This window comes from Oncorhynchus tshawytscha, linkage group LG10 (assembly GCF_018296145.1).
Source record: "Oncorhynchus tshawytscha isolate Ot180627B linkage group LG10, Otsh_v2.0, whole genome shotgun sequence".
Lineage (NCBI taxonomy): Eukaryota > Metazoa > Chordata > Actinopteri > Salmoniformes > Salmonidae > Oncorhynchus > Oncorhynchus tshawytscha.
This window is the reverse complement of record NC_056438.1, coordinates 59,662,005-59,688,339: the sequence shown is the minus strand read 5'-3', so window position 1 is coordinate 59,688,339 and position 26,335 is coordinate 59,662,005. Positions and strand designations below refer to the sequence as shown.

The 26,335-nt window shown below is 47.1% G+C and overlaps 1 protein-coding gene across 1 annotated transcript in view; it reads right to left on the bottom strand.

The window, feature by feature from the left end:
• The window catches only part of LOC112260547 (histone-lysine N-methyltransferase 2C), a 118,848-nt gene that overhangs the window by 25,529 nt on the left and 66,984 nt on the right, over window positions 1-26,335 (bottom strand). Inside the window, exons 11-40 of the mRNA XM_042329583.1 lie at window positions 22,698-22,784; window positions 21,664-22,418; window positions 19,909-20,043; window positions 18,228-18,344; window positions 17,645-17,749; window positions 17,404-17,508; window positions 16,793-16,974; window positions 16,310-16,474; window positions 14,954-15,060; window positions 14,765-14,839; window positions 14,134-14,346; window positions 13,503-13,625; window positions 12,932-13,057; window positions 12,580-12,710; window positions 10,946-11,159; window positions 10,730-10,822; window positions 10,411-10,458; window positions 9,259-9,405; window positions 9,079-9,111; window positions 8,820-8,936; window positions 8,425-8,575; window positions 6,487-6,734; window positions 6,255-6,328; window positions 5,613-5,846; window positions 3,392-5,356; window positions 2,839-3,149; window positions 1,057-2,666; window positions 709-887; window positions 533-596; window positions 84-316 (exon numbers count right to left, since the gene is read on the bottom strand). Of these exons, the coding sequence (XP_042185517.1) occupies window positions 84-316; window positions 533-596; window positions 709-887; window positions 1,057-2,666; window positions 2,839-3,149; window positions 3,392-5,356; window positions 5,613-5,846; window positions 6,255-6,328; window positions 6,487-6,734; window positions 8,425-8,575; window positions 8,820-8,936; window positions 9,079-9,111; window positions 9,259-9,405; window positions 10,411-10,458; window positions 10,730-10,822; window positions 10,946-11,159; window positions 12,580-12,710; window positions 12,932-13,057; window positions 13,503-13,625; window positions 14,134-14,346; window positions 14,765-14,839; window positions 14,954-15,060; window positions 16,310-16,474; window positions 16,793-16,974; window positions 17,404-17,508; window positions 17,645-17,749; window positions 18,228-18,344; window positions 19,909-20,043; window positions 21,664-22,418; window positions 22,698-22,784 (8,147 nt within the window). The remainder of the gene's footprint in view (window positions 1-83; window positions 317-532; window positions 597-708; window positions 888-1,056; window positions 2,667-2,838; window positions 3,150-3,391; window positions 5,357-5,612; window positions 5,847-6,254; window positions 6,329-6,486; window positions 6,735-8,424; window positions 8,576-8,819; window positions 8,937-9,078; window positions 9,112-9,258; window positions 9,406-10,410; window positions 10,459-10,729; window positions 10,823-10,945; window positions 11,160-12,579; window positions 12,711-12,931; window positions 13,058-13,502; window positions 13,626-14,133; window positions 14,347-14,764; window positions 14,840-14,953; window positions 15,061-16,309; window positions 16,475-16,792; window positions 16,975-17,403; window positions 17,509-17,644; window positions 17,750-18,227; window positions 18,345-19,908; window positions 20,044-21,663; window positions 22,419-22,697; window positions 22,785-26,335) is intronic.

The following is a 26,335-nucleotide window of genomic DNA, read 5'->3' as shown; positions in this document are numbered from 1 at the left end:
GTTTGAGGGTTGAATTGAGGGCATAGCCTAGTGTTATGGTAAGACAGTGGTATAGTACTGATGAAGAAAGTGACATTACATACCTGCTCCAGCTGTTTCTGCACTACACCCTGCTGCTCCGTCAAGTGTTTGAGCTGCTCTGCGTCCTCCTCAGGGAACTCCCTTCCAGCCTTCTTGGCCGTCCTCTGCTTGGCACACAGGGCCTTCTTGGACTTTCTGTGGGCGCCGATCTTCTCCTCCAGAAACTTCTGCTGCATCTGGAGCAGCTGCTGGGTCTCCTGGAGCCACTCCTCGTACTGAGTCCTCTGAGCATTGTCTGAGGGAAGCGACAGAGTGAGTTTTCATAGTACTTATGTACATTAACAATATTTATTACAAAAGCATTTTGGGCTAAGCCTGGTAAAGCCAAGAAAATCTGAGGGGGAGACAGAATTTTTTATTTTTACAGATTTATACCATTATTGAACTATGGCTCATAAATCAAAAGGATACATTTACTGACGATTGTGAATGTTAACAGAGGTGAACTTACTGACAAAACCTGGTCCAAAATTGGGAGGATTGGGCCTTGTCACTGAGGGTGTCAGCTTGCCATCCTGGTTTGAAATTGACAAACAATAAATTGATGTTATAATTTGTGTTTTCCTAGTATGCTTTGTGTATGAAAGACGACTTAAGAGAGCTGACTTGGTTAAGTGTTTCAGTTACCTGTCCAATGGCCTGTGGAGGAACAGGGGTGCTTTCAGGACATGGTGCCGCAGGACCAGGTTGGAACCTGTTTATTACACATGGTGTCATCCCCATGTTGTTTTGAACCATGACTTTGTTGATGCCTTTCAGAGCGACCATCTTTGCTTTCATTATAGGGTCAGTGATGGCGTCAAAATCTGCAGACAAAAAAAAGTGTGGTCAGCAACTTGCCCATTACATAAGACACAAATTCCTCTATGCATATCACTGACATTTATACTGTTTACAACTCATATCAATGTGAAAGTGAATAACTCGTTTGAACTGGCATAAAACATTTAGCCTAAACAAAAAATGTCTAATTACCAATGTTGGGAAAAAAAGAGTCACTAGAGGAGCGTTGTCTGATCATGGCCTGCATCTGCCTCTGCTGCTGCTGCTCCTGCCTCTCCTGGTCCAGCAGGTCCTGTAGGAGGAGGGGCTGCTCCTCCAGCAGCAGGGGTCTGTGCCCCCCTGGCCCCACCTGGCCCAATGTCTGGGCCAACAGGGCCTGCTGAGCCGGGGTCAACCCACTCTGGTCCATCTCAAAGGTAGACATGGATGCTTCTCCTCCTTCTTCTCCCCTGTTAGTTGGATCCATGGTTTGAGATCCCATACTAAGTCCAGAGTTGTTCTGAGTGTCTTGGTTTGGCTGTGTCATAGAGTTACCACTGCCTTGATTGTCACAGGTGGAGTCCTCTGGTTGCTGCTTGATTAGTAAGCTAGAGAGTACTGGCGTGGAGGCAGAGAGCACTCCTGATTGCTTGTTAGTGTTTCCGTCTGCTTGTTGCTCTGTCCTCTCATTGGACGTCTGAGACAGGTTGTCTTTGTCCTCCATTTTGATCTTATACTCGAAAGGCAGGGAGGAGACGGAACTCTGGCGGCAGTTCACTTCCTGTTTCACATCAGCTGTCTTCTCGGCCATTCCCTCTGACTTCCCCATTCCAGACGTCAAATTGGAGAAGGAAGATGCAGCACCGCCACAGCTAGAACTCCTCTTCTCAGACAAGGCCTTCTGGAAGTCACAGGCGTCGCTGTGGTCTTCCATGGGGTCATTAAGGTCCAGTTCCTCATTGAACAAGTCCTTCTTGACATCGTCCAGGTCGGGGTCCGTGTACGCAATGATGTCGAACTTCCCCGACGTCAGGAAGTCATCCAGGTGCAGGTCATTTGTCTCTAGGTCTAGGTCTTTGCCGTCTTCTTCCGGATCCAGATTTAGGTTGTCCAGATCGGCATCGACTAGGTCTTTCACCTCAACATCTTCCAGGTCTTTGACGGCCGATTCGTCTGTGTCCAGTTTGTCGTCCACTCCGTCATTGTTGTTAGCCATGGAGACTCCTCCCTTACCATCACTCTTCCCAGCAGAAGGCCCAGGTATCATCATGGAAGCTGACATACCCTGGGTCTCGTTCGAAGCAGGCTGGCTCATGGACCTCATTAGCTGGGCTTGCCTTGGCATGGCTCCCCCTTGCATCTGGGCCTGCTGATGCTGGTGGAGGTTCTCAATGTTGGAGGACAGCTGGCCTTGGCTCATCTGCTGGTCCCCCATTGACTCCATCATCATCCTGGGGCCTTGGTTTGGAGGCAACCGGAATTCAAGCCCTCCCATAAAACCAGGAGGCCTCTGGGGCTGGAGGTCGGGATCCATGTTGTTCCCTTGCATGCCAGAGGACCCGAAAGGGAGACGAAGCCTGGTGTCAGGGGCTCTGTGTCTCAGCTCGATGAAAGGCTGGCCCATAATGTTGTGCTGTTGCATTGGCACACCACTAGGTGGGAAATGCTGGGGGAGCCCCATAGGGTTGCCCCCCATGGACTTGTCCATATCTACAGACATGGAGCGTCTCATCCCCGGGTGGATGTCCTGCATGGGGTGAGGGCCTCTGGGGAAGAACTCCTGGCTACCATGAGGTCCCGGTCCACCAGGTGGAAATGCAAACCTGAGCAATCAAAAGAAAAAATACATTTCAACACATATTCCAGTGCCGAGTTACCTCCGAAACATTCAATCTAGAATGACTCTGTTTTTTCGTGGACTAGAAATTCATGAGTCATACAAAAAATAAGGTCTTATTTATTAAGTCTGTAAGGACAGTAATATCAGTTACAAACCTTGGCCCCTGATGTCTGATATTAGGATCACCCAAGTATTGTCCTATGGGGAACTGACCCTCATTAGGGAAAGGGCCTCGCTGGTCCCCTGGGAAGGGTCCAGATCCAGGGAACCTCATTGGTCCGCTCATGGGGCCCGGCCCAGGGTAAGGTGGAGGGGGCCGGCTGAACATCTCGCCCTGTTGTCCGTGTCCCTCGTGCGGCCAGGGTCGAGGTGTCCCAGGACCAGGGGCCATGATACCAGCGTTCTCCTGGCGGATGGCACTCCTCTGCTGCTGCTGCTTCAGGATAAGCTCTCGGATGCGTTGACGCTAAATAAAACAACACGAACTGTCAGACCTCCAACTAGATAATTCATGTTTCATGCCAGAACTCTACTGAATATTTGATTGAAAAAAAAGTGATAGAAATGTATTAGTTATTAATCACCGTGGCTTCAAGCTTGCCAAGGGATACAAATGTTAATTTAAGTGAATACTGAAACGGGTGAAATTTATCTGGAAGATAATACTTTAAATGAAGATAAGAGCAGTTTAAATAGCGTCAGTCCTACCTGTTTGAGTCTCTCCTCATTGTCGGCCAGAGAAACAGAGGGGGTTCCAGGCATCTGGGAGGGGTTTTGCAGCTGTCCTCCAGGGTCCTGGCCTTGCTGCTCCTTCATATCTGGTCTGTCTGCTGGCTGTGGGCGTGGGGTCATGGGCGCCTGCTCGTAAGGATCATGGATAGGCGTCTGGTTGGGCCGTCTGGACGGCGATGGAGAAAATCCCTCATCGGCTATCCCACCGTGATGCTTTGGTGTCTGTGACCCAGGGTGTGGAAAGGGAGCATCTTGGAGCCTAACGCTTTGAGGCGGGGAGAAGGGATCCTGGTTCCCCATGGGACCAGGCCTCTGCCCCTGCAGTCTGCTCAGCCTGTCAGACCCCATCCCTGGCTGCGGGGTGCTTGGAGCCTGGGCGTACGGGTCATTCAGCATAGGCCTGGGGGTCTGGGAGAACATGTCACCGCTCAAAGGCCTGGGTGTTCCAGGTTGACTAGCGTAGGGATCCATGGGGGCTAGTCTCTGGCTGCCTGGGGACTTTGAGAACCTGGGGGGCCGAGGGGTACCAGGTTGCTGTGTGTAGGGATCCATGGAGTGCCCGGGGGACATCCTCTGACCGGGGGGCTGGGGGTGTGGGTGAGGGTGGTGGAAATGGTTCATACCAGGGCGAGGGGTGTTGGGCTGCTGGGAATAAGGGTCAGAGGATTGGCTGTAGTTGTCGTTTGGACGAGGAGTGCCTGGAGGTCGAGCATAGCCGGACTCAAAGAATGGTCTGTTTCCAGGAAGTTGGCTGATAAGGTCATTCATAGGTCTAGGGGTACCTGGCATCTGAGCATAGGGGTCTGATGAGGGTCCTGGGGGTTGGGCAAAGGGGTCATATGTGAAGTGGTCGGGCCTTGGAGTAGAGGGAGCATGGGCGTAAGGGTTTCGGTTGGGTAACTGTGCCATTGGGCCGGGCTGGGGGAAGGGGTGGCCCTGGGTAACGTGCTGGGCCATCCTCGGTGGACTGGTGAAGCTATCATGAGGTCGAGGGGTCAGAGGGGCCTGAGCGTAGGGGTCTCCCTGCTGAGAGAACCGGTCTGGGGGATGAGGCATTGGTCTGTTGAAGGGGTCCTGGGCCTGGGGTGGAGGCATGGGGGTCTTGAACAAAGACTGAGGGACTGAGCCCTGCTCATTGCTCCCCGGGATGGGAGCTAACAGAGGTCTGGAGTAAGGGTCTGACAGGATCATCCTGTTTTGAGCCATCCGTTGGTAGGCCTCTTGGCGGATCATGGGTCTAGAGTAAGGGTCTCCACGCACTGGAGAGCCTATCAGGGGCCTTCCCTGGGGACCCTGGTTGAGTCTGGGTGGGCACATAGGCTTTAGGAAGGGGTCAATGTCCCCAGCAACAGGCCTGGGGGTGTCAGGGGGCTTGGCATAGGGATCCATCTCCCTACTCATAGACGTGGGGGAGCCGAAAGCCTCATGAGCTGGAGACGTGAGCCTCCCTCTGTCCTGTTGCTCCATCAAAGAGGTGGGAGACTTGCCAGACTCCATGGACATCCTGCGACACGCGCTGGGCCCCAGAGTTGGAGGTCTGGGGGTCCCTACCATCTTGGCATAGGGGTCCCAGGGAGAGGAGGGTCTGGAGCTGGATGAGCCAGGGGAGAACACCTGGGGCGACTGGGGCTGAGAGGACCCCCCTGAAGGAGGGGGAGGAGGGGGCCGCAGGAACACATCTTCAGGGGGCCCCGAGGTGGGCGTCCCTGGGAGTTGACGTTGGATGAAGCCCTCTTTCCCCCCAGTGCTGTGCTGCATGGGGGACATGCTGCCGTTGCTGCCGTGCTGGGAGGAAGGACTCTGGTTGCCGCTGTTGTTACCGTCTCCCTCCGACTGGCTGCCTGACTGCTGTTGCTGCTGCTGCAGCTGCTCATTCTTCACCTGCTCCAGCTTCTGGGTGGCTTCGATCTTGGCTTGCTGCCTGCTTTTCTGTCTCATTTGCTGTTGTAGGAACAGGATTAAAGGGCAAAACATGTTTTAGTCTTTCAAATAGTAACCTGAACAAGCAATGCATGTTTGCTTAGCACCCTAAATCCCAAAAGACCAACAAGGAGACTATTTAACTACTGTGTTTGTTTTTTTGGGGATGGGGGAGAAGACTTCCTAAACTGCATCTGAACTGGTTGCTTCTCACGCACACTAGCATACTAACCTGCCTGCACACACTATTACCTCACCTCTCTGAATACAACCTTACCTGTCTAAACTTCCACTCTTGCTCATGCTCTGACTCTTTGGGTTTCAAAGGGTCCTTAAAGAGCAAGTCTGTGTCTAGCGGTATGTTGGGGTCAAACACCTCGTCGGGAGGCTGCAGTGAGGCTGGGGGCAGCTGGGACAGCGGCAGCTGCTGCGACTGGTGCCTCTTCAGACTCTCGTTGGACATCTGAACCTTGTTGATGCGCAGAGCAGCCCTGTTGTCCCTCGCTTTTTGCTGCAGAGCAAAATCAGTCGCAGACACACACGCGTGCAGACACAAACAGAATAAATCATTTCAGTTGGTGCCATGGAAACCTTAGGAGACTATTACTAGTTTGTTTTATTCAGTCGATTTTTTTATCAAGTGCATGTCCTTAAAACATGGCTTCTGCCAGATAAAATGACTTCTCCGGAACGTAATTACAGGTTCTGTGTGAGGTTAACGCTGAGAACTGTGGTTCTTCTGTTAATAGGGTCATCTGTGAACGGCTGGATTTGAAATAGCACTGGCTTTTTCAAAAAATGATTTAATACTTTTAGTCTGAAAAAATGCCAGATCAGACTAAATTATTTGGGATTCTCACATTTCCAATGGATATCTACTGGGGACAATGTAATCTAAGCAGAATTAAAGGCATCTTACCACATACGGGGCCCTGTCTTGCGAACTTGCTTTCCTCCACAGCTTTGCAATCTGTTTGACTCTTGTAGACCAGTCTAAAGTGACAATATTATTTTAAATATTAGACCAACAACATGCTTGCAGCTCAAGAAGGACATCTGATATCATCTTCAATTCTCATACCATCTTCAATTGTAAATGAAGTCATGGTAATGGCTGGATATGCACAAAGATGTGACTGTGACACACACACCTGGGAACTCATCCTTGAGGCTGGGGAAGTTGACATTGGTGTAGAGGACAGGGGCCACAGTGGCTAGTTCCCCCAGAGTCTCCTCCTTCTCCCACTTCAGTGTGCTCCTCTGGGCATTGGACATGGCCTCCGCCTCGCCCCCCTCAGCACCAGGAAGAGGGGTGGGGCCTGGTCCACTGTGGACAGGGCCAGGAGCCCCCTGCCACGAACCCACTGCCTCTCTGGCCATCTGATTAAACTTCCTGTCCCTATAGGAAGGACACAAGTACACGAATTTGAGAAATATACAGGACCAGTCAAAAGTTTGGACACACCAAATCATTCAAGGGTTTTTCTTTATTCTTTACATTGTAGAATAATAGTGAAGACATCACAACTATTAAATAGTACATATGGAATCATGTAAGTAGCCAAAACTGTGTTCCACTAAATATATTTGAGATTCTTCAAAGTAGGCACCCTTTGCCTAGAAGATAGCTTTGCACACTCTTGGCATTCTCTCAACTAGCTTCATGAGGTAGTCACCTGGAATGAATTTCAATTAACAGGTGTACCTTGTTAAAAGTGAATTTGTGGAATATCTTTCTTCTTAATGCGTTTGAGGGGGTATACAGAAGATAGCCCTATTTGGTAAAAGTCCATATTACGGCAAGAACAGCTCAAATAAGCAAAGAGAAACGACAGTCCATAATAACTAAGACATGGAGGTCAGTCAATGCGGAAAATTTCAAGAACTTTGAAACCCCAAATAAATGCTTCACAGAGTTCAAGTAACAGACACATCTCAACATCAACTGTTCAAAGGAGACTGCATGAATCAGGCCTTCATGGTCGATTGCTGCAAAGAAACCACTACTAAAGGACACCAATAAGAAGACACTACTAAAGGACACCAATAAGAAGAAGAGACTTGCTTGGGCTAAGAAACACGAGCAATGGACATTAGCAATGGAAATCTTTGGTCCTTTGGTCTGATGAGCACAAATTTGCGATTTTTGATTCCATCTGGCGTGTCTTTGTGAGACGCGGTGTGGATGAACGGATAGTCTCTGCATGTGTGGTTCCCAACGTAAAGCATGGAGGAACTGAAACGGTCTGTGATTTATTTAGAATTCAAGGCACACTTAACCAGCATGGCTACCACAGCATTCTGCAGCGATATGCCATCCCATCAGGTTGGTGCTTGTTGGGACTATCATTTGTTTTTCAACAGGACAATGACCCAAAACACACATCCAGGCTGTGTAAGGGCTATTTGACCAATAAGGAGAGTGATGGAGTGCTGTATCAGATGACCTGGCCTCCACAATCACCAACCTCAACCCAATTGAGATGGTTTTTGATGAGTTGGACCGCAGAGTGAAGGAATGCCAAAAGTGTGCATACAGTAGCTGTCATCAGGGCAATGGGTGAAGAATATAAAATCTATTTTTGATTTGTTTAACACTTTTTTGTTTACTACATGGGTCCATATGTGTTATTTCATGGTTTTGATGTCTTCACTATTATTCTACAATGTAAAAATAGTAGAAATAATGAAAAACCCTTGAATGAGTAGGTGTGTACACAGTTTTGACTGGTACCGTACAAAAAAACATGTAGTTATCATTTTCATTGTTTGGTAGAGCACAAGCTTCCGCCAGTAACTGAGTCACTAGCAATGTTTGCAATTTGAGGTGTTTGAATCGTGTAGTTATGCTACATACTGTGTACTTACTATGACTGAGATATGTGGTTGTCCCACCTATCTATCTTAATGCACTAACTGTAAGTTGCTCTGGATAAGAGCGTCTGCTAAATGACTAAAATGTAAATGTTAGGCAGATACCTTCAAATACTAATCCGGCATGTATGACATAGCATTCATTACAGTTTGTCAGATCATTATGTGGATAGAGAGAGTGCTTTCCAGGGCAAGGTAAGTTTTGCAGTTAGTACCTTGGATTGTCAGTGAAAGGCATGCGGTGGAGGGGGGAGAAGTTATCTGGGATACATGATTCTGCTCCGGGATGGGGCGGATTCAGAGGGAATCGTTGGTTAGGTCCCATCAGCCCGTTTATCATTGGCATCCGTGGAAACATGGCATTCCCTGTATGGAAAAACAAATTATTATATCAATGCATTACTTTGGGCAAACCATGCTCACGTGACAAGCAACCTCACCTGAGACCTGAATACTTGCATTGGCTCCCAGAGCTAATGCCTAGGCTTTATCTCAGTGGGCTGTTTTGTGGTACACTGAAGACCCAGCTGGTTACATAGGTCTGATAACATATTCAGATAAGAGCGAAAGACTGCCAGTAACTGCTACAGGATCAATATAGGTATCATACCTGCATGTGGGTGTGTCAGGCTGGCTCCAGGTGGGCCGTGGGGGTGAGGCAGCTGTGGTGGATGGCTGGGGCTCAGGACGGCAGTGAACAGGTCCTCCACGTCCTTCCCCTCCAGCTCTATGGGGGGCACCAACAGAGACAACACAGTTAAAACAGATAGAGACAGATAATACTAACGTTCGGTTATGTTTAACCCTGGTTCTCTGAAGGAGAGGAACGGACAGAGTGATTACAAAAATAGTGGTTACTAATAACCAACCTGGTATTTTGTAGAGTTTGCTGAGAATCGATTCTAAAACCAGAAGAAAAATAGATTATTTACCTCAGTAAATGGATACTCAGTGATCAGAGCTATACCAAGAAGTGAAGTGTCTATGTGGGTTCTGAAAAACAGATGTCAGCACAAGACCTGGTGTTGACCACCAGGCCCCTTACTGACCGTCAGCCATCTCCAGACCGTCAGCCATCTCCAGCTCTGGACTGAGGATCCCGTCCAGATGTTCATCTGGGAGCGTACGGAGTGGCCTCCGGCCGGACTGAGACTGCGCTGGGGAGCTGTCTGTCAGGGGTCCAATGTCCAGACCAACTGAGGAAACACACACATATGTACACACACAGACACATACAAAACACACATTGAATAACACACGTGTTAACAAAGATACACACTAACAACTATGCAAGGTAGACAGACTTCAAAGAATACTGCAATCAATCTGTGATTCTGTGTTTATTCTCCATATAATGTAGATTAAAACATGTTTCCTTCAGCAATTTTAATTAGAACTTTGTCTAGCTGATAAACTTTGAATCTCATTTGAATAAAATAAGGGGAATATCTGCATTGTGTGGAAATTAAATTAAGATGATAATGGTGCTAGCTTAGCAGGATTACTCATGAAGGTTATCCTTTGAGATGTATCTCTGAATCTCAACACAATCTCTACTATCCTCACAAAACACATTACAACCATCCATCCATCTATCAATCAACATCAGGACGACTGCTGCAAACTGAGCTACCAATACTTTTTATTTAATCAAATAAATACTGAGGGAATCTTAAGTATTTACTGAGAAAGAACAAAGGAAGCATATTGGCCTCAGTGGAGTTGCTAAGCCATTCTCCACCAATCACAGAGCAGGGACGAGAGAGACTGAGACCTTCGGTGTCATCACTATATTGAAGGCCACTCACCAAGGCCTCTCATTCTCGCTAAATCGTTTGCCTCTAAATTGTTCATTTTCTGAGTTTGAATAGAGAGCCAGTCCTTGACCGATTGTTTCAGTGAGAATCTGAATCACTCACACGTTTCTAAAGTCAGTTTGCCTTGAATGTCACAAACTGAACCAAAAACCAAACAAAGGATGGGGACACCTTTTATTTGTGAGAGGCTATTGTTGACATGAGATCATGCATGTAAAGATGAGCCCAAAGAAGCACTCTCACACCCCAATGTGCGGATGCATACACTCACACGTCCCAACTTCCTAGACTCGAGCGATGAAGTCAGCCTAATTAAAAAGCTTGCCACAGAAACGGTAAATGAATGCGAATGTACTATTGCTACTAATGCCATGGAGCCCTTACCAAAAGGAGGAGGTGAGGTGTCAACCTGGAAATGGAAAAAATCAAGACCTACAGAAACAGAACCCAAATCAAGACACAAGATGAGTGAATGAAACAGAGTGGAGACAGAGCAAGGAAACCAAACTGAAACCAAACAAAAATGCACAAAACACACCTGAAACAACGTCAAATAAAGATCAAACAAAACACAAGATGTCCAAAATAATTATGAAAAGTATGTGACAAGAGAAAGTGACATTTTGAAAAGACAGACAGCAAGACATCTCAGGCTAGCAGTAAACTCCTCCCACGATGACAGCCTCAGAGATCAGTGACATACCAGAGACACCTGTCTGTTTCCCCAGCATTCCCAGGAGATCTGCATCCGTATTGAGAACCTCCGACAGATCCACTAGAGGTTCTTCAGAGGGCTCTGTGGATGAGAAGACAGACAGTCAGGAACCACAGCATGGATCAATGGAAAAGAGTGCGTGTGTGTGTGAGTGTGCGAGCATGTGTGTGTGTGAGTGTCTGTGTCTATCTGTGTAGTACATACGAGGTCCTGGTGGTCTGGTGGGTCTGGATGTGCCCGAGGTCACACTGAGGAGGGGGTACGAGGAGGGGTCCAGGAAGCTGGTGGTGGGTTGCTTCCTGTCCCTCTGGGGCCCGGCTCCGGCCCTTGCTTGGCCCTCCTCCATTCGGCCAGACTCCACCGCCTGTTGCCTGCTCTGCTTGCTCTTATCCAGCAGGTCCTTACCGAAGAACGCCTCCTAGACAACACAGCATGGGTCAATTCTCGATAGACACACCATACTTCAGGATAACTGACAACCTTTGATATCTCCCACCTTTTATCAAGAGGCACAGAAACATGATCAATCCCTTCTGTTTGTATTTCTTCTTTTTTTATATGCTATGCAGAACAAAGTTGACAAGGAGACGCATTGAGGCAAACACTTCTGCTGCTTTTGCCAATAGTCGTGTCAGTGGACTCTCTCTCTCTACCAGTGTAGATGGATCCACGTCTCCCCATCAGCAATGTCTTATCTCTTCAGCGGATGGACACATGACTGCTGCAGCCAAACCACTGTGCTGGGACATTAAAAGCCTAGTTTACCATTTAAATCATTAATCCAATGTGCTCCTCCTCTGTGTTGGGTGTCGGGGCCCTTTAGGTTTTACTTGGTCTCTGGGCCTGGCCCTCCTGCTGTGGAGTACAGACCAGCAGTGACAGATGCCCATGGCTTAATGCACCTCCTCACATCTCATCGGTTTCGGGCCAACACAAGGTGACATAGAGCTCAGGGTTTGAGACGAGAGAGGAAGGGAGGGAGAGAGATAAATAGAGAGTGAGAGAGAGAGAGAGAGAGAGAGAGAGAGAGAACTCACGGCGCCCCCAACGCCTTCCCTCCCCAACCGCATTCCCTCCCCAACCACCCCCTCCCCAACAAATGGCACTAACCTTTCCTACTAGCACTGACTTTGCTGATTAATACTTGAGGGAAAATGTTCTTGATACGTTTGTGATATGTTGTCTCACCTAGCTATCTTAAGACGAATGCACAAATTGTAAGTCGCTCGGAATAAGACTGCTAAATAACAAAACATTTATGTAAACGTAATGCATCGATTCCCAACCCAAACTGAGGTCATTTGGAGAGGAAGAGTAGTAGAGGATGTAAAGCTACCCACTCAGGGTAACGCCTGTAGGCATTCTCTCCTACTTTAAGAAAGCACAAAGACGGGGCCGCCATCTCCAATGGTCCATCTTTAAGTTGTTGCCAGGCAGTATGCCGAGTATTATCTGTATTCTCAGGCCTCCCATTGGGTGAGATAACTACTTTTTATGTAAATGCAACATGACGTTCCAGGCTGTCAGGGTGCTACTGCATCTATGAATGGTTGCCTCGATTTTTAAATACAGAAAATGGTTGACATTTGGATTGGCAGCTTATTCAGACAATTATTTATCTGCATATGGAGGATCCTAAGATGTTTTTTGCAGCAAGACAGCCTCTACTCCAAACAATTTGCCTACCAAATTGCTGTGTTGCCTGATTGTAACGTTCTAATTATGAAAGGAAATCATGGCTGCACATATTCCCTCAGTTCTAAAAACAACAACACATCTTCCAAATCACATAAACCCTGAGACAAATGTCGGAGTCATAATGTAGATGTGGGACTGACCTGCAGGTAGGTGGGAAAGGCCTCCTCTAGCTTGGTTTTCTTCTTCCTATAGCGTTTCTTGATCTTCTCTGGGGCCTCCAGCCCAGGGGGAGTCTGTTCCAAAGGGGTGTCAGGCAGCACCTCTCCCCAGCCTGCAGTAGGGGCAGAACATTTGGATCAGAATCTTGTCCTTAAAAATATAGAATCTTTTTATTAGGTTTATGTATTCTACAAGAAAACAAAAATCACGAGCACCAATGATTAAAACAGGAGTCATTTTTCTATTTGTACAACAGAGGTAGAAATAGGATATTCAGGCAATAGCAGTTGAAGATGCATTGGACTTGGGTAGATGAGTTGTGTGAAAACTGACCCTCCTCCTTCCCTGTGGGGGGTTCAGAAACAGAGCCAGAGGAATCCTTCCTGCTCAGGGATCGTTTGGCCTTGCCTGGGCCCTGACCTGGACGGCTCCGCTGGCGCACCATGAAGCCACCGATGCCTGAGAAAAAGATGTTCAACAATGAACCAACACAACTAACAATCACTCCATACTCTCCAACTGTTCAGTGAAAAGCTTATAAACAAATTGGGGGAGATAAGATTGCTGGTTCTTAGCAAGTAAAATATCCAAATTGTCATAGGGAACTTTCATTAGAATGCTACTGATCTCGGTTCAATTTGGAAATTGGTGTTGGGCGGAAAACGAACACGTGGGTCTTCTTCTTGGTGGTTTAATAAAGCACGGATCAATGCTTTTCACTAGATAAGGAAACATCTTTAATCCAGACTACAGAAAACACCATTTATAACCCCCGGAATGAGCCCTCTTTCTTTCTTTGCTTCCAAGGCCTTGTCTTGTCATCCCTGAGCTTGGCTAGCTGTGCGGCACGTACTGCACCATTTCACGCTCCAGAGGAGCTGTCTCCTCCAATCAGGTGCCCTACCCGGCCGGTACGGCTTCCTCTTCCTCTTCTTGCTGTCGTCGGCCCCCTTGGACTTGTCTTCAGCTGGCTCTCGCTCCGGGCTCGAGTCAGACTTCCCGTCACAGTCCAGAGAAAGGTCCGTCTCTGCGAGTGAGTGAATGAGTGAGAGGTGATGAGCAGACAGACAAGGGGAAGTACCCCCCCCAAGCAACAGCACCCAGGGTCAATTCAATTTCAACTCCAGTCATCTTCAAGAGATTAACCTAATTGAACTTCTGGAATTTTCCATTTTGGGAATTTACCTCGTAATTAAGTGCAGCCCCAACTCTACCCCACCACCTATTCGTCTGCTGTCAAGAGTCATGTGAATTTGAGAATGTGAAGGACTACTGCCATTTCAGAGGAAAGGTGCTTCTTAATCCAGGACTAGTGTTAATTTGTGTACAGGAAACTGGTCCATAGTGTTTTCTGACAAGCTTGTTGTATTTAAAGTCAGGCCCCTCTGGTTACATTCTCAAGACAATCAATGACAATGTCATAACTGCATATGTTTTGTAAAAGGGGCCTTATTTATTGTTTTGTTTTTGCTGTATACTGAGCTGGGGGTAAGATCCATTAAACTATTGTGAAAAAAATCAATAAAGTCAGGCACCTCTGTGGTCCTCCATGTCCTCGTCCCGGGAGTGTTCTGACAGCAGGTCCATGGGGGCCTGCAGCACTGCCACACTATTCTGGTTGATGATCTTCAGCTTCAGCTTGGGCTTGGGTTTCCTACGCCGCGATGCAGGGGCCGACAGGCTCTGGAGCTGACACCGGCCCGACTCCGTCAGACACACACCGTCCTGAGTGTACGTCCTCGCCAAGTCTGAAAGGCACAAGCACACACACACACACACAACTCACACGGTTATGGTAATGTATGATGGCCCTAGATGAACTGGAATGAATGAATGTACTGGATTGTCCAAGTTGATTGAAAGTCGTTTTCAAGATATGTAACCTTTGCATAATATGATGCTGTGTTAGCATCATACAGGGATGATTTCTGTATATTGAAAGTTACATATCTTGAAAACTTGATTGCTGACAAGCAAAATATGTTGGGTCTATGTCAACCATGCACTAATAGAACAAATACCAAAAGATAGTTTTTGGGTGGAGTTTTCCTTTAAGTTGAAGAGTTAAAAGGCCACTCTGAGATGAAGATATCTCTCAATCGACAAGAAATATCTAGAAGAAATATCTAAAAACACAAAAGGCAGACAGACGTATGTTCTTCTTACCCATTTCTTTAGCCTTTGTGACAACTTGCGTCATAACTGCCGGCTCAATGGAGTCTCTGGCCTTGGAAACTAGTGCTGTTGATGCAGTGAAGAGGGACACAAAAGCCAATGATTAATTGGCTGCAGCCTGCAAGGCTCAGATAATGTAGCAAGGTTTCAGAAGGCTATACTGTAGCTAGTAGTCCTTACCCTTGGAGGACTTGTGGACCCGGCACATGGTGCAGTCAAAGCTGCTGTCTGCTGCTTTCTCCACATCCTCTTCCGAATGGAGACCCTGGCAGGAACCATGGATCCATCTATGGGTGAGGAAGAAGAGGGAGAAGAGGTTGGGGTTACGACAGAGGGACAATGGGGTTGGGGTTAAGGGTACCATAAAGGGGCAGGAGGAGAAGGGGGTTGGGGTTAATGGTACCATAAAGGGGCAGGAGGAGAAGGGGGTTGATATTAAGGGTACCATAAAGGGGCAAGGTAAGAAGGGGTTAAGGATACTCTAAAGTGGCAGGAGGAAAAGGGGGTTAAGGGTCCATAAAGGGGCTGGAGGAGAAGGGGTTGGGGTTAAGGGAACCATAAAGGGGCAGGAGGAGAAGGGGGTTGGGGTTAGGGAACCATAAAGGGGCAGGAGGAGAAGGGGGTTAAGGGTACCATAAAGGGGTAGGAGGAGAAGGGGTTGGGGTTAAGGGAACCATAAAGTGTCAGGAGGAGAAGGGGTTGGGGTTAAGGGAACCATAAATGGGCAGGAGGAGAAGGGGTTGGAGTAAGGGTACCATAAAGGGGCAGGAGGAAAAGGGTTTGGGGTTAAGGGAACCATAAAGGGGCAGGAGGAGAAGGGGGTTGGAGTTAAGGGTGCCATGAAGGGGCAGGAGGAGAAGGAGGTAGGGGTTAAGGGTACCATAAAGGGGCAGGAGGAGAAGGGGTTGGGGTTAAGGGTACCATGAAGGGGCAGGAGGAGAAGGAGGTTGGGGTTAAGGGTACCATGAAGGGGCAGGAGGAGAAGGAGGTTGGGGTTAAGGGTACCATAAAGGGGCAGGGGCAGAAGGGGGTTGGGGTTAAGGGTACCATAAAGGGGCAGGAGGAGAAGGGGGTTAAGGGTACTATAATGGGGCAGGGGCGGAAGGGGTTGGGGTTAAGGGTACCATAAAGAAGCAGGAGGAGAAGGGGGTTAAGGGTACCATAAAGGGGCAGGGGCGGAAGGGGGTTGGGGTTAAGGGTACCATAAAGGGGCAAGGGGGAAGGGGGTTGGGGTTAAGGGTACCATAAAGGGGCAGGGGAGGAAGGGGTTGGGTTTAAGGGTACCATAAAGGGGCAGGGGAGGAAGGGGTTGGGGTTAAGGGTACCATAAAGGGGCAGGGCTAGAAGGGGGTTGGGTTTAAAGGTACCATAAAGGGGCAGGGGAAGAAGGGGGTTGGGGTTAAGGGTACCATAAAGGGGCTGTAAGTCTCTGATGTGACAGACTGCACTTCACATGAAATGGTGGTTAACATGTACATAATATAATAATAATATAATAAAGACATTTGGCTGGTTGGGGAGGAGCAGGGGGCCCACCTGTCGCATTGGCGGCACTGCACCACAATCTCGCCCTCGCTGTAGTCCTGGAGACAGAAGGGGCACGTTGCCAGGCTGGCACAGGGGGCGCACTGGGTGTAATTATTCTGCCACTCACACCTCCGGCCTGGCGAGGTGGCACCACACTGGGTACAGGACACACACCTGCAGGAGGGCACAGGAGAGGGAGTGAGGACAGGTGTCAATGAAGAGGTGAGTAGTACATTCAGGTGGTTGTACACTAAGTACAGGGCATTGAGAAATAACAACTCAATCATTCATGGAGGAAAAAGAAAGTTTTTTCTCTGTGAGGGGACGGCAAATAATCAAGTTTTGTTACTGGTACTTTGACTTTTCACTTACATCTACGAATATTGATGTTATACTATATAGAGAATAGGGGGCCATTTGGGACACAACCATGTTATAATAATAAGAAGAGGTTGAGGGGGTGCACAGATGAGGCAGCAGGCAGCTACACACCATTTGCACTTCCAGCTGTCCTTGGGAACGTTCTGCAGCGGAGGGTCCAGGCAGTAGGTGTGGTAGCTGATGTCACAGTCGTCACACAGCAGCAGACGGCCCGGGTCGGTGGCCTGGCCGCACGCTTCACACACCGTACACTCCAGACAGCGCCAGCCTTTATTCAACAACACCTTGGTGATCTGGGATGAGGAGAGGACAGGATCAGATGGGTTGTGTGAGGATATTGGCAAAAGTCCACATTGCGTGCGCTTGTCTCAGTAAAACAGTCCTATAGTAATGGACATTGATATATCGCTGTCCAGCTGAGCTACACTAAAGAGTTTTGTTTGCAGTAATTGGCAGCATTAAGATAGAAGGATAGAAGCAACTTGAGCCGAGCGTCATCTGATTACAGAGTTAACATGGTCCGTTTAATCCAGTTGACACTCGCACACACTGAATCAATCATATCCAGGTTAAAATCTTGGCTACACAATTCAAAGGATTTGAAATCTGTAGACAATTAACCCTGAGCCCAATCATAACTGGAGTTCCCATGTTTCCTGTTCTTATGTAGTATCAATCTTCACGAAGACCTCAGAGTGACTCTGCCACTGTAAGGGACTTACCTTGATGCCAACACAGAATGGGTGGTAGCACTGCCCACACTGGGCACAGGCCAGGAGACGACCCTCAGCACCCAGACCAAAACTCCCACACACCACACACATGTCCTGAGAGGGAAACAAATGGAGTTTACATACAGTAATAGAGATTCAAAGTTCCACTGTACTAGGGTAAGAGGGAATAATTGAATAATTGTTAAAGGTACAGTGAATGTATAAATTGTGTACAAATACACATGCCCACCTGTTTCAATGTGAAACTGTCGTTGCTGGAGAATATGACCACAGTGTTGTGCATGGCATTCTCCTCTTCTTCCTTTACCTGGTATGGTGATTCCATGGAGGTCACCTGCATGTTATGAAGCATGATGCACACATTCACAGTCAGTATGGATTGAGAAGGATTGTGTCCCTGTATGAGAAAAATTATCCTCTGATTTCTTACCAATAATACAGGGGTATAGCCTACATCTCCATAGGGCTTAATTATAGGGCATGTCCTAACATGTGATTGTCTCACAGCACGTGAAGATGACAGCATCACAAGACAATGCCAAGATATCGCTATTGATTAGCATTAGACTGCGACACTAATGCTGTGTCAATACCCTTTGCTATTGAGTAACATGCCCACTGGGAGGATTGTGTTTTTATGTTGCAGTCTTTACAGCTAGAACATAATCTGGTCTGTTTACAATACACACCAGGGAACCTAGGACACTCATGGATAAGGGGTAAATAAAACAGTGCTTTGCCTACCAATTCATTGTAATGGATTAGTGTCAACTAAAGTGATCAGGTTGGTTGGTGTTGGTGACATAGCCTACCCCCGGGTTGACTGTGGGACTGGCGCCGTTCTTCCCCCTGGCTCGGCCCCGCCCTCCTCTGCCCGACAGCCCCGCCCCTCTGGGTCGCCTCCTCCCAGGGAAGCCTGACCCTCGACCCTGCAGACAGAGAGAAACACACACACACACACCTTAGTGCTCCTTCTAAACTAACACACACACAAAGAGAAAACACACACACATACTCACACACAGCACACGGAGAGAAACGCACACAATTGCACAGGTCGCGCTTGGTCTCACACAGAAACACGCGCGTGCGTCCTGGCTTGCTAGACCTGAGCGATGAAGTCAGCTTAATTAAAAAGTCTGCCATAGAGAACCTTTCCTGCAGCCCACTGTGGAGCTGTGAGGCTGCTGGCATCTAGTGAGATAAGACTGTAAAACAGGAAGAACAGCTCGGTCTACTTCCACAGAGGTAATGACATTTCCCCTCCAGTGTTGTTTGCTTGGATGGTAGGTAGTAGAACGTTGCTAGTGCAAGCAAAGCCTACGCACAGATAAGAAATGGTTTGTTTTGCAAAAGTCCAAACCTAAAAAAATATTAGAATCGCACTTCATTCAAGCTATAAACCATAAATTGATGCAGGGGGAAAAGCAGTCATTTCAGATTCAGGAGAGAAGAAAATGTATTCAACTAGGACTACTCTACATTCTAGAACTGTTCAGAGCATAGTCTGTCCAGTGGTGACAACACAAAACCCATTTCATCAAATAAGCCCTGTTGACGTTCTGATCTTTCTTAGGCCTCTCTCTCTGCTGCAACATTCTGCGAGGCAGCCTTTCGAACACAAAAGAGTCCAGGCTCTCTGTCCAGGCTGTCGACAGAGGGCCTCTAATGTTATTCTGGCCATTTGAGCTCCATTATGCTGTCAACACATTTCCGGTGCTGGTGGCTGGTTGGGCCTAATCACGACTGTCAAACTGGGGTCTACTTTCCATGAATCTCCCCCACCACCCAAACCTCTCCCCCGATCCCCCATTTAGCTCCAGACCAGTCCCTCCCAGCCCCCCAGCCATCTGACGCCCTGATTGACACACAGTATGGTGCCATTTAACCTGCCCTGGACCCCTGCTAAGACCCAGCAATTACCACCTCACTTAGAGCTAGAGCTTGTGACGCTAATGTCACCATGGCGACACATTACAGTATCCACTTGGGCAGGCCCACACAGCCAACTTAATAAAATCCCCATCTCCACCCTGTCCCAAACTTACCCACAAATGTATGAATCAAACAAAACAACAAACAAACTAAGAAACAAACGCAGATGAAACCTTCTGCCTTGGGCTGCAAACGTAGGCCAAGCTATAGCACCATGCTTTGGGTTAACGTTACATGTACAAAGCCTAGAAAGGGATCGTCTCTGGCAGATAAAAGTGAGGTATTCTGCCATTAAGGGGGAGTTGTATTAAGCTACTATAGGCTCACATCCACCATTCCCCAATTAGCCTCTCACTGTGAATTCACCAGTCTCTTCTCCTCTGGTGAAGCATTGATAGGTGAATGATTAATGACGAAAGTTCATCATTAAGATAGTGACATCAATCATCACTCTGCCAGTGCACTTCACAAAGCCTAAGTGGTAAACAGGGCACTGCCGTGGCATGGCCCTGTGGTGGTTCTGGTGGTCTCCAGAGAGAGAGAGCCATGGTTCTTTACCACTCGGATGCTCCACCCGGGGCTACCGCAGCCGGAGGAGAGCTGCCTGGTATTTGAGACGTCCCACCCCTCTGGCTGGTCTGGGGACCAGGAGGGAGAGCTCACACTGCTATGGGGGCTCCCATGCCATGCGCCCTAAGGTAAAGGTGGGGGGGGGTCGGGTTGGGGGTGAGAGAGTGGGAGAGGGAAGGAAGGAAGGAGGAGGGCGACAAAATGCAGCAACTTAAAAACCAAGCCAGCGATGGTGTAAACATAAGAGACAGTGATGTTAAAGATGCAGTGAGTTTAAAAAAAGGCTAGTGGCTGAAGAAGCTTGCTGGGACAATTCAACACACCCCAAGTAAAAGCAGAGTTAATGATTCTGTTCTGATTTGGGGTGTAAAACCAGGATGATATGATGCACATGATGCTTTATATATTGAAGCCATGCCTAGAGATCTCTCATGCATATAAGTTGAGGCATGTTTGGAGGTAGATATTCAGACAGCATTTACATGGGTTAAGCAGAATTGTGTTAGTCGGCACAGCAACCTTGAGTTCACACAGCACAGCAGCATTCGCCAAGGTAACGGCACCGTGTAACAGCAGCAGGAGGAGGAGGAAGAGACCTCAGCATCCTCTCGCCATGGCAACTCCGTGTCACTGCCTCACTCATACCACTGGCTTTTTGACAAAACAACGCCTGGTTACATCAGGCAGCACGACTGACAGAGCATGCCTCGAGACAGAAGCATGCTAGACTTGAAGACACTAAATCTGAATGTACACAAGATTGCACTGTATTCAAATTTCCACATCAGATATCCTCCAGGCCTGAACTAACAAATTAGTCTAAGTCTACACCCACCGTTTATTTAAGAAATAGGATATATCTGGAGAGAAAAACACAGTGTTTCAAAGCTTAACTCTCCTCAGTCTCAGGATCATCCATAATATATCATAGCCATGGGTGTGATTAATATCCCAGTTCTAAGCACATAAGATTTGTCCCAACCCGCATACAGTGTCCCTGACTAGCGGCTTGATGAAAGAGGAATGTGTTTAACAAAACCCGAATGAAAGGTATTCAAGGGAGAATGCACAAGACATGTACTAGGATTTCCATGGAGAGGGCACACTAGTCTAGGACAGGTGCAATTGAATTCTTGATGTTATACTGCAGTCTTGTAAAGTGTGTGAACGGTCTTGATGAGGGTGTTTGCATATGGCCTAAGAAATACAACTCTATAAACATTCTCATTCTGCACAGTGTGACTTTTAGAGTCCAACAGACCAAGTGAAAACTGAGGGGAAAGGGTGAGAACGGCCTTGAACTCTGCTGATGATACAACAGACACAATGGTTCTCAACTGCCACCACTGGCAAGTTCTCCGGGTTAAGTGTTCTCTGCAGCAGCAACACTTGTTTTGTTCCTATTTCAAACCACTGAGTCAAGTCACCACTCTGGGGCAGATCATTCAGAATGCTTCTCCACCTCTCATCATCAGATACGTACACTCACCCACACAATGACCAAACAGAGGATCAATGGCATAACACAATTCCTCTACGGTTTTCAACCCGGGATTATACATGCTTTTTGAAAATATAATAAATACAGACCTATGTAATACATAAATAAGTAATACATAATTAAATAAATAAGCAAATAAGAGATTCTAAAAGAGATTCTGTAGCTTTGGGATAACGCATGATTACCCTTGAAATACTAAGAATAACACACCCGCCACCCACCCAGCACTACCAATGTCTTACCTGCTTCACCCTGGGTCTGCCTGGGGAGAACTTCCTCTTGGAGATGGCTGGCTTGCCCATGCCAATCTTAGGGGTGAGTGGTATGAGGGTGGTGGAGGAGAAGCTGCTGCCGTTTTCCCCCATGGTAGGGTGGGGGTGGTGGGGTTGGGAAGGCTGCCTGGGAGAGGGACCCCTGTTCCTAGGGGAGGAGTGGGTAGGGGAGGCAGCCATCTCTGCCAGTCTTTCCATAGATGTCTTGTAGGGCTTATCATTGATGGGGGGGCTGAGGTGGGAGAGGTTAGGCTTGCTCTCAGTCTCAGGTGTGGTGTCCATCTCTTCCGAGGCGCCGGCCACCGTCGAAACCCCATCAGTCAGAATCCCAGACATTTGTTTCTCCCTCCAAGCCTCCTTCGCTGCAGTCTCCAGACCTGAAGGACCTTCAACCTGTTCCACTTCTGAAGGCTCAGAGGCTGAGGCCTCCATGGGTTCTTCCTTGATGGTTACGGATGCAGTACTAGGTTCTTTGGTGGTGGTGGTGGGTGGGGTCAAGGCCTTAATGTCCTCTGTGCTGGGTCTGGGTTTGACCACCCTCTTTTCAGAAGAGAGTTCTGTGTTTGCTGACTTGGTCATTCCTGTTGTCATATCCTGTGGCTGCTCTGGCTCTGCTAGAGTCTGGGTTGCCAGATGTATGGGCTGCTCAGGCTCCTGCTTGTTCAACCTGGGAGACTCAGGACTCTCTTTTGAAGTGATCAGGGTCTCTGCTGCTGGTTGCATTTCTGAGAAAGTAAACAGAGATCACAACACAGGACACGTCAATATAATGTAATCATGGAAACCAATCAATGATAAACCAGAATGGATGCACAACACAGGCTAATTTAACACCAATATGTCAAGCAACAGACGTTGCCTAAACTAAGCTGGTATAGGGCCTATTCAAAAATGACTACCAATTATTGTGAGGAAGTGGAAATAGAAGTACAGGAAGAACTATACATTGAAAGTAAAGCTAATATTTGGCTATAGTAATGGATTAAGGTGGTGGTGAGACCTACCTGTATGTAATTGGCTCCGGTCCTTGTTGACAGACACCTCAGTCTCTTGCTCCACCCCCTCAACAGCAGCAGCTTCCACCGACACACCTAGGAGAGAAGAAGGGAATGAGAAAAACCAAGCTGCCATGCCGCCATCATCGACTGTTCATATGGCCAGACGCAGCCTGTTACATAACTACCGATTATCTGGGAAAGATTAGAGTCATAATTTTCATCTCAGGATATGGACATAATTAAACATTAATGGAATGAAAATGAAAAAGTGGGTGACAGAGAGAGAAAGAGCAAAGTCAGAGCGAGAGAGAGGCGCGAGAGAGGTGAGAGTGAAATAAATAAATAAATATTAGAGGGGGCCAATACAGGTGGAAATATTATGATGCCCAGCAGGCTTATTGGCAGTGAAATGAGTCAGTTTATTAAACATTTTGTATTAAACCCTCTTTTCCTGCCAACTTCGTGATATCCAATTTCAATCCAATTACTATCTTGTCTCATTGCTGCAACTCCCCAACGTGTTCGGGAGAGGCGAAGGTTGTGTCATGCGTCCTCCGAAACATTACCCGCCAAACCGCGATTCTTAACACCCACAAGCTTAACCCGGAAGCCAGCCACACAAATGTGACGGAGGAAAAACTGTTTAATGGACGACTGAAGTTAGCCTGTAGGTGTTCGGGCTGCCACAAAGAGTCGCTAGAGCGCGATGGGCCAAGTGTAGTCCACCCCCCTGCCAAACCCGGACAACGACGGGCCAATTGTGTGCCGCCATATGGGACTCCTGGTAACGGCCAGTTGTAACACAGCCTGGGATCAAATCCGGGTCCGAAGTGGCGCCTCAAGCACTGCGATGAAGTGTCTTAGACCGCTGCACCACTCGGGAAGCATGGAATGAGTCAGTTTTAACTGTGCATTACTTCAAATCACACCCTAAGTCCCAACAGCCAAAGTGGCATAGCCTTTGATTTGTAAATCCAAACCTAGCTAGCAGCCTTTGATTACAGTGGCTGTCCCTCGCTCACACACTAAACCGAACCACTGAGGCTTGCATATTTCCAGCCAAGTGCCCCACAAAGCAGTGGAGGCTGCTGAGGGGAGGACGGCACATAATGATGGCTGGAATGGAGTCAATGGAATGGTATTAAACACATCAAACGTGGTTTCCATGTGGTTGATACCATTCCATTGACTCCATTCCAGCCATCAATATGAGCCGTTCTCCCATCAGCAGCCTCCATTGCCACAAAGTAACCAAATAATCCATTACTAAATAATGAATCTGTCACATAAAAATACCAAATTTTCTCATGGCAAAGACATCGATCTAGGCCAACACTGGGCAGGAAGACTTTATTAACTCAATATTAGTGGAGGTTAACGGTCCTGAGCTGCAGGCTATTAAACACTTCAGGTGAGCTACCACACACTTCAAGTCAACTGTGGAGAACAGACCTTGTGGTGCACACACACAATGCAAGCAATTTTGTCCCAATCAAGCAACGTAGTATTCTATGGACTGTGTTGCAATAAAATTATTTGTCATTACATTCTTGAACATTCTCCGGTAGCTCCTCACATCTATCCTGAGAATTCATGATGGCAACTTAGCACAATGAACTACAAACACTTTTCCCAACTTCCCATGTTGTTACTATTGTCCAAACGTAGGCCATGTGAGCATTATTGCTGGCTGGGGAAGGGCTAGGAATAACCATGACAAACTGCTACATATCAGGGCTCTGAGCTAGAGTTGTCGCCAGGCCCGAAAATTCTAGCCTGGTCTTACCCAACCCCGGTGAGCTTAAGCCTGAGCCCAAGCCTGGTCCGACACAGAAATGTAATGAGCACGAACCAGAAAAAATTGATTTCTAGAAAACAGCTTATTGATTTAAACTGGTGTTGAGAACAAGGCTTCAGAGGCTGGCAGCATAGGCTGGCAGCAGCGTAGACGAGGAAACAGCCCTAGTCTTAGAAAAGCGAGGAGACTGGAAAACTCACCTCAGGCCGAGTTATGATCAACTGAACAAAGAACATATTGGAATAAATTAGGCTAATGCAATTGAAGGCATGTTTAAAATTGTTGTTTAATAAAACTCCCAAAGTCATATCCAATCTTTATAATCAATTTAAAGCAATAGTCATGTGTTGGAAACTTGATCATTTCAGCACCATTTGGATTGGGACAATGCCATCACACTGCTCTGAGTCTAAGAAAAGCATTATTTTCACTGAATCTCCATTTGGCTACAATTTTTCTTAGGCTGGGAAAATGTTAGCTAAGTTGAGGTGAGTGCTCATGATCATATTTTGTCTAGTTTGAGCAGAACTGATTAGCACATTTTGATAGCATGTTAAGTAGTTTATCGGAAAATTTCATCCAAAACTATCTTTTGGTATTTCTTAAATTAATCCATTGTTGATATAGTCCCAAAATGTTTTGCATTTTGGCACTAAAAGCCTGTGACTTGTCTGATAATCAATTCATGTGATTTTGTTTCACTGTAACTCCATCTATATTTGGTTAATTGATCTCTGTCTGGGCAAGTGACGGTGGTAGTCCCTCCACATAGTAAAACTGTTGCTATGCTAGCCGCCACTCACCGCCTGACCCACGACCACTGCACAATGCAGAGGACAGTGACACAGTGACCAAAATCAAACTCCTGTTGCAAATATTAGTTTTGTTTAATTCACTAATAATAAGGCTTGTGTCGATGAGCCCGGACATGCATGGAATAAGTTAGCCAGCTAGCTTGCCAAGTAGATAGCTATGTGACCTGTTAGCAAAGATTACAATAACTAACCTATTCACCTGTGGTGTTGCTAGCTACCTGTATCAGCTAAATTATGGGGTATAGGGTGTAGATTAGTGGGGGAAAATGTCGTCTTTATTTCATTTTCAATAAATTTGCTCAAATGTAGCTACTTAAGAATCTTTCTGCAAGTTTATGGACCAAGAAAGCTGTAGATCAGTACGTGTTAGTGCTGCGCGGGTCAGCTGTTTGTTCCCCCACACCAGCCACAATTGCTAAATAACCCATTCACAACCACCCGACAAAGTGAAAATCTGAGTTCCGCCATCTCTGCTTCTTTTGCAGAGCAAAGACATTTAGGGACCGGAGAGAAAATGCAATAACAAAAAAATGATAAACTGGAAACATTTTTGGTGTAAAATTTCCTCCGGTTGAAAGGAAATAGAAAGCTGTAAAAATGACCCAACATGTTTCTGATAAAATGTCATATCAGGTTGGATGCACATTTGATGTGCTTGAAATCAGTGGCGGTCAGCGTAGGTGCACACAGGTCGAGAGACAAATTTGAGGTGACAGACAGCGACACATGGACGTATGATGTAATAAATGGATGTTTAAAAAATATTTTTCAGCAGAATGAATACACCTCTGATCACACGTAAACACACAGCCACGATGTATTCCTTCTCACATCCATGCGCTCTCCTCCGCTCACTTCTTCCCTTCGCTTGTGGACTTCAATGCTATACTAGATTCATTCTCTGATCCTTTGATTAGGTGGACAACATGTCAGTTAATGCTGCAAAGAAAAAGCCATATCTCAGACTGGCCAATAAAAATAAAAGACTAAAATGGGCAAAAGAACACAGACACTGGACAGAGGAACACTAC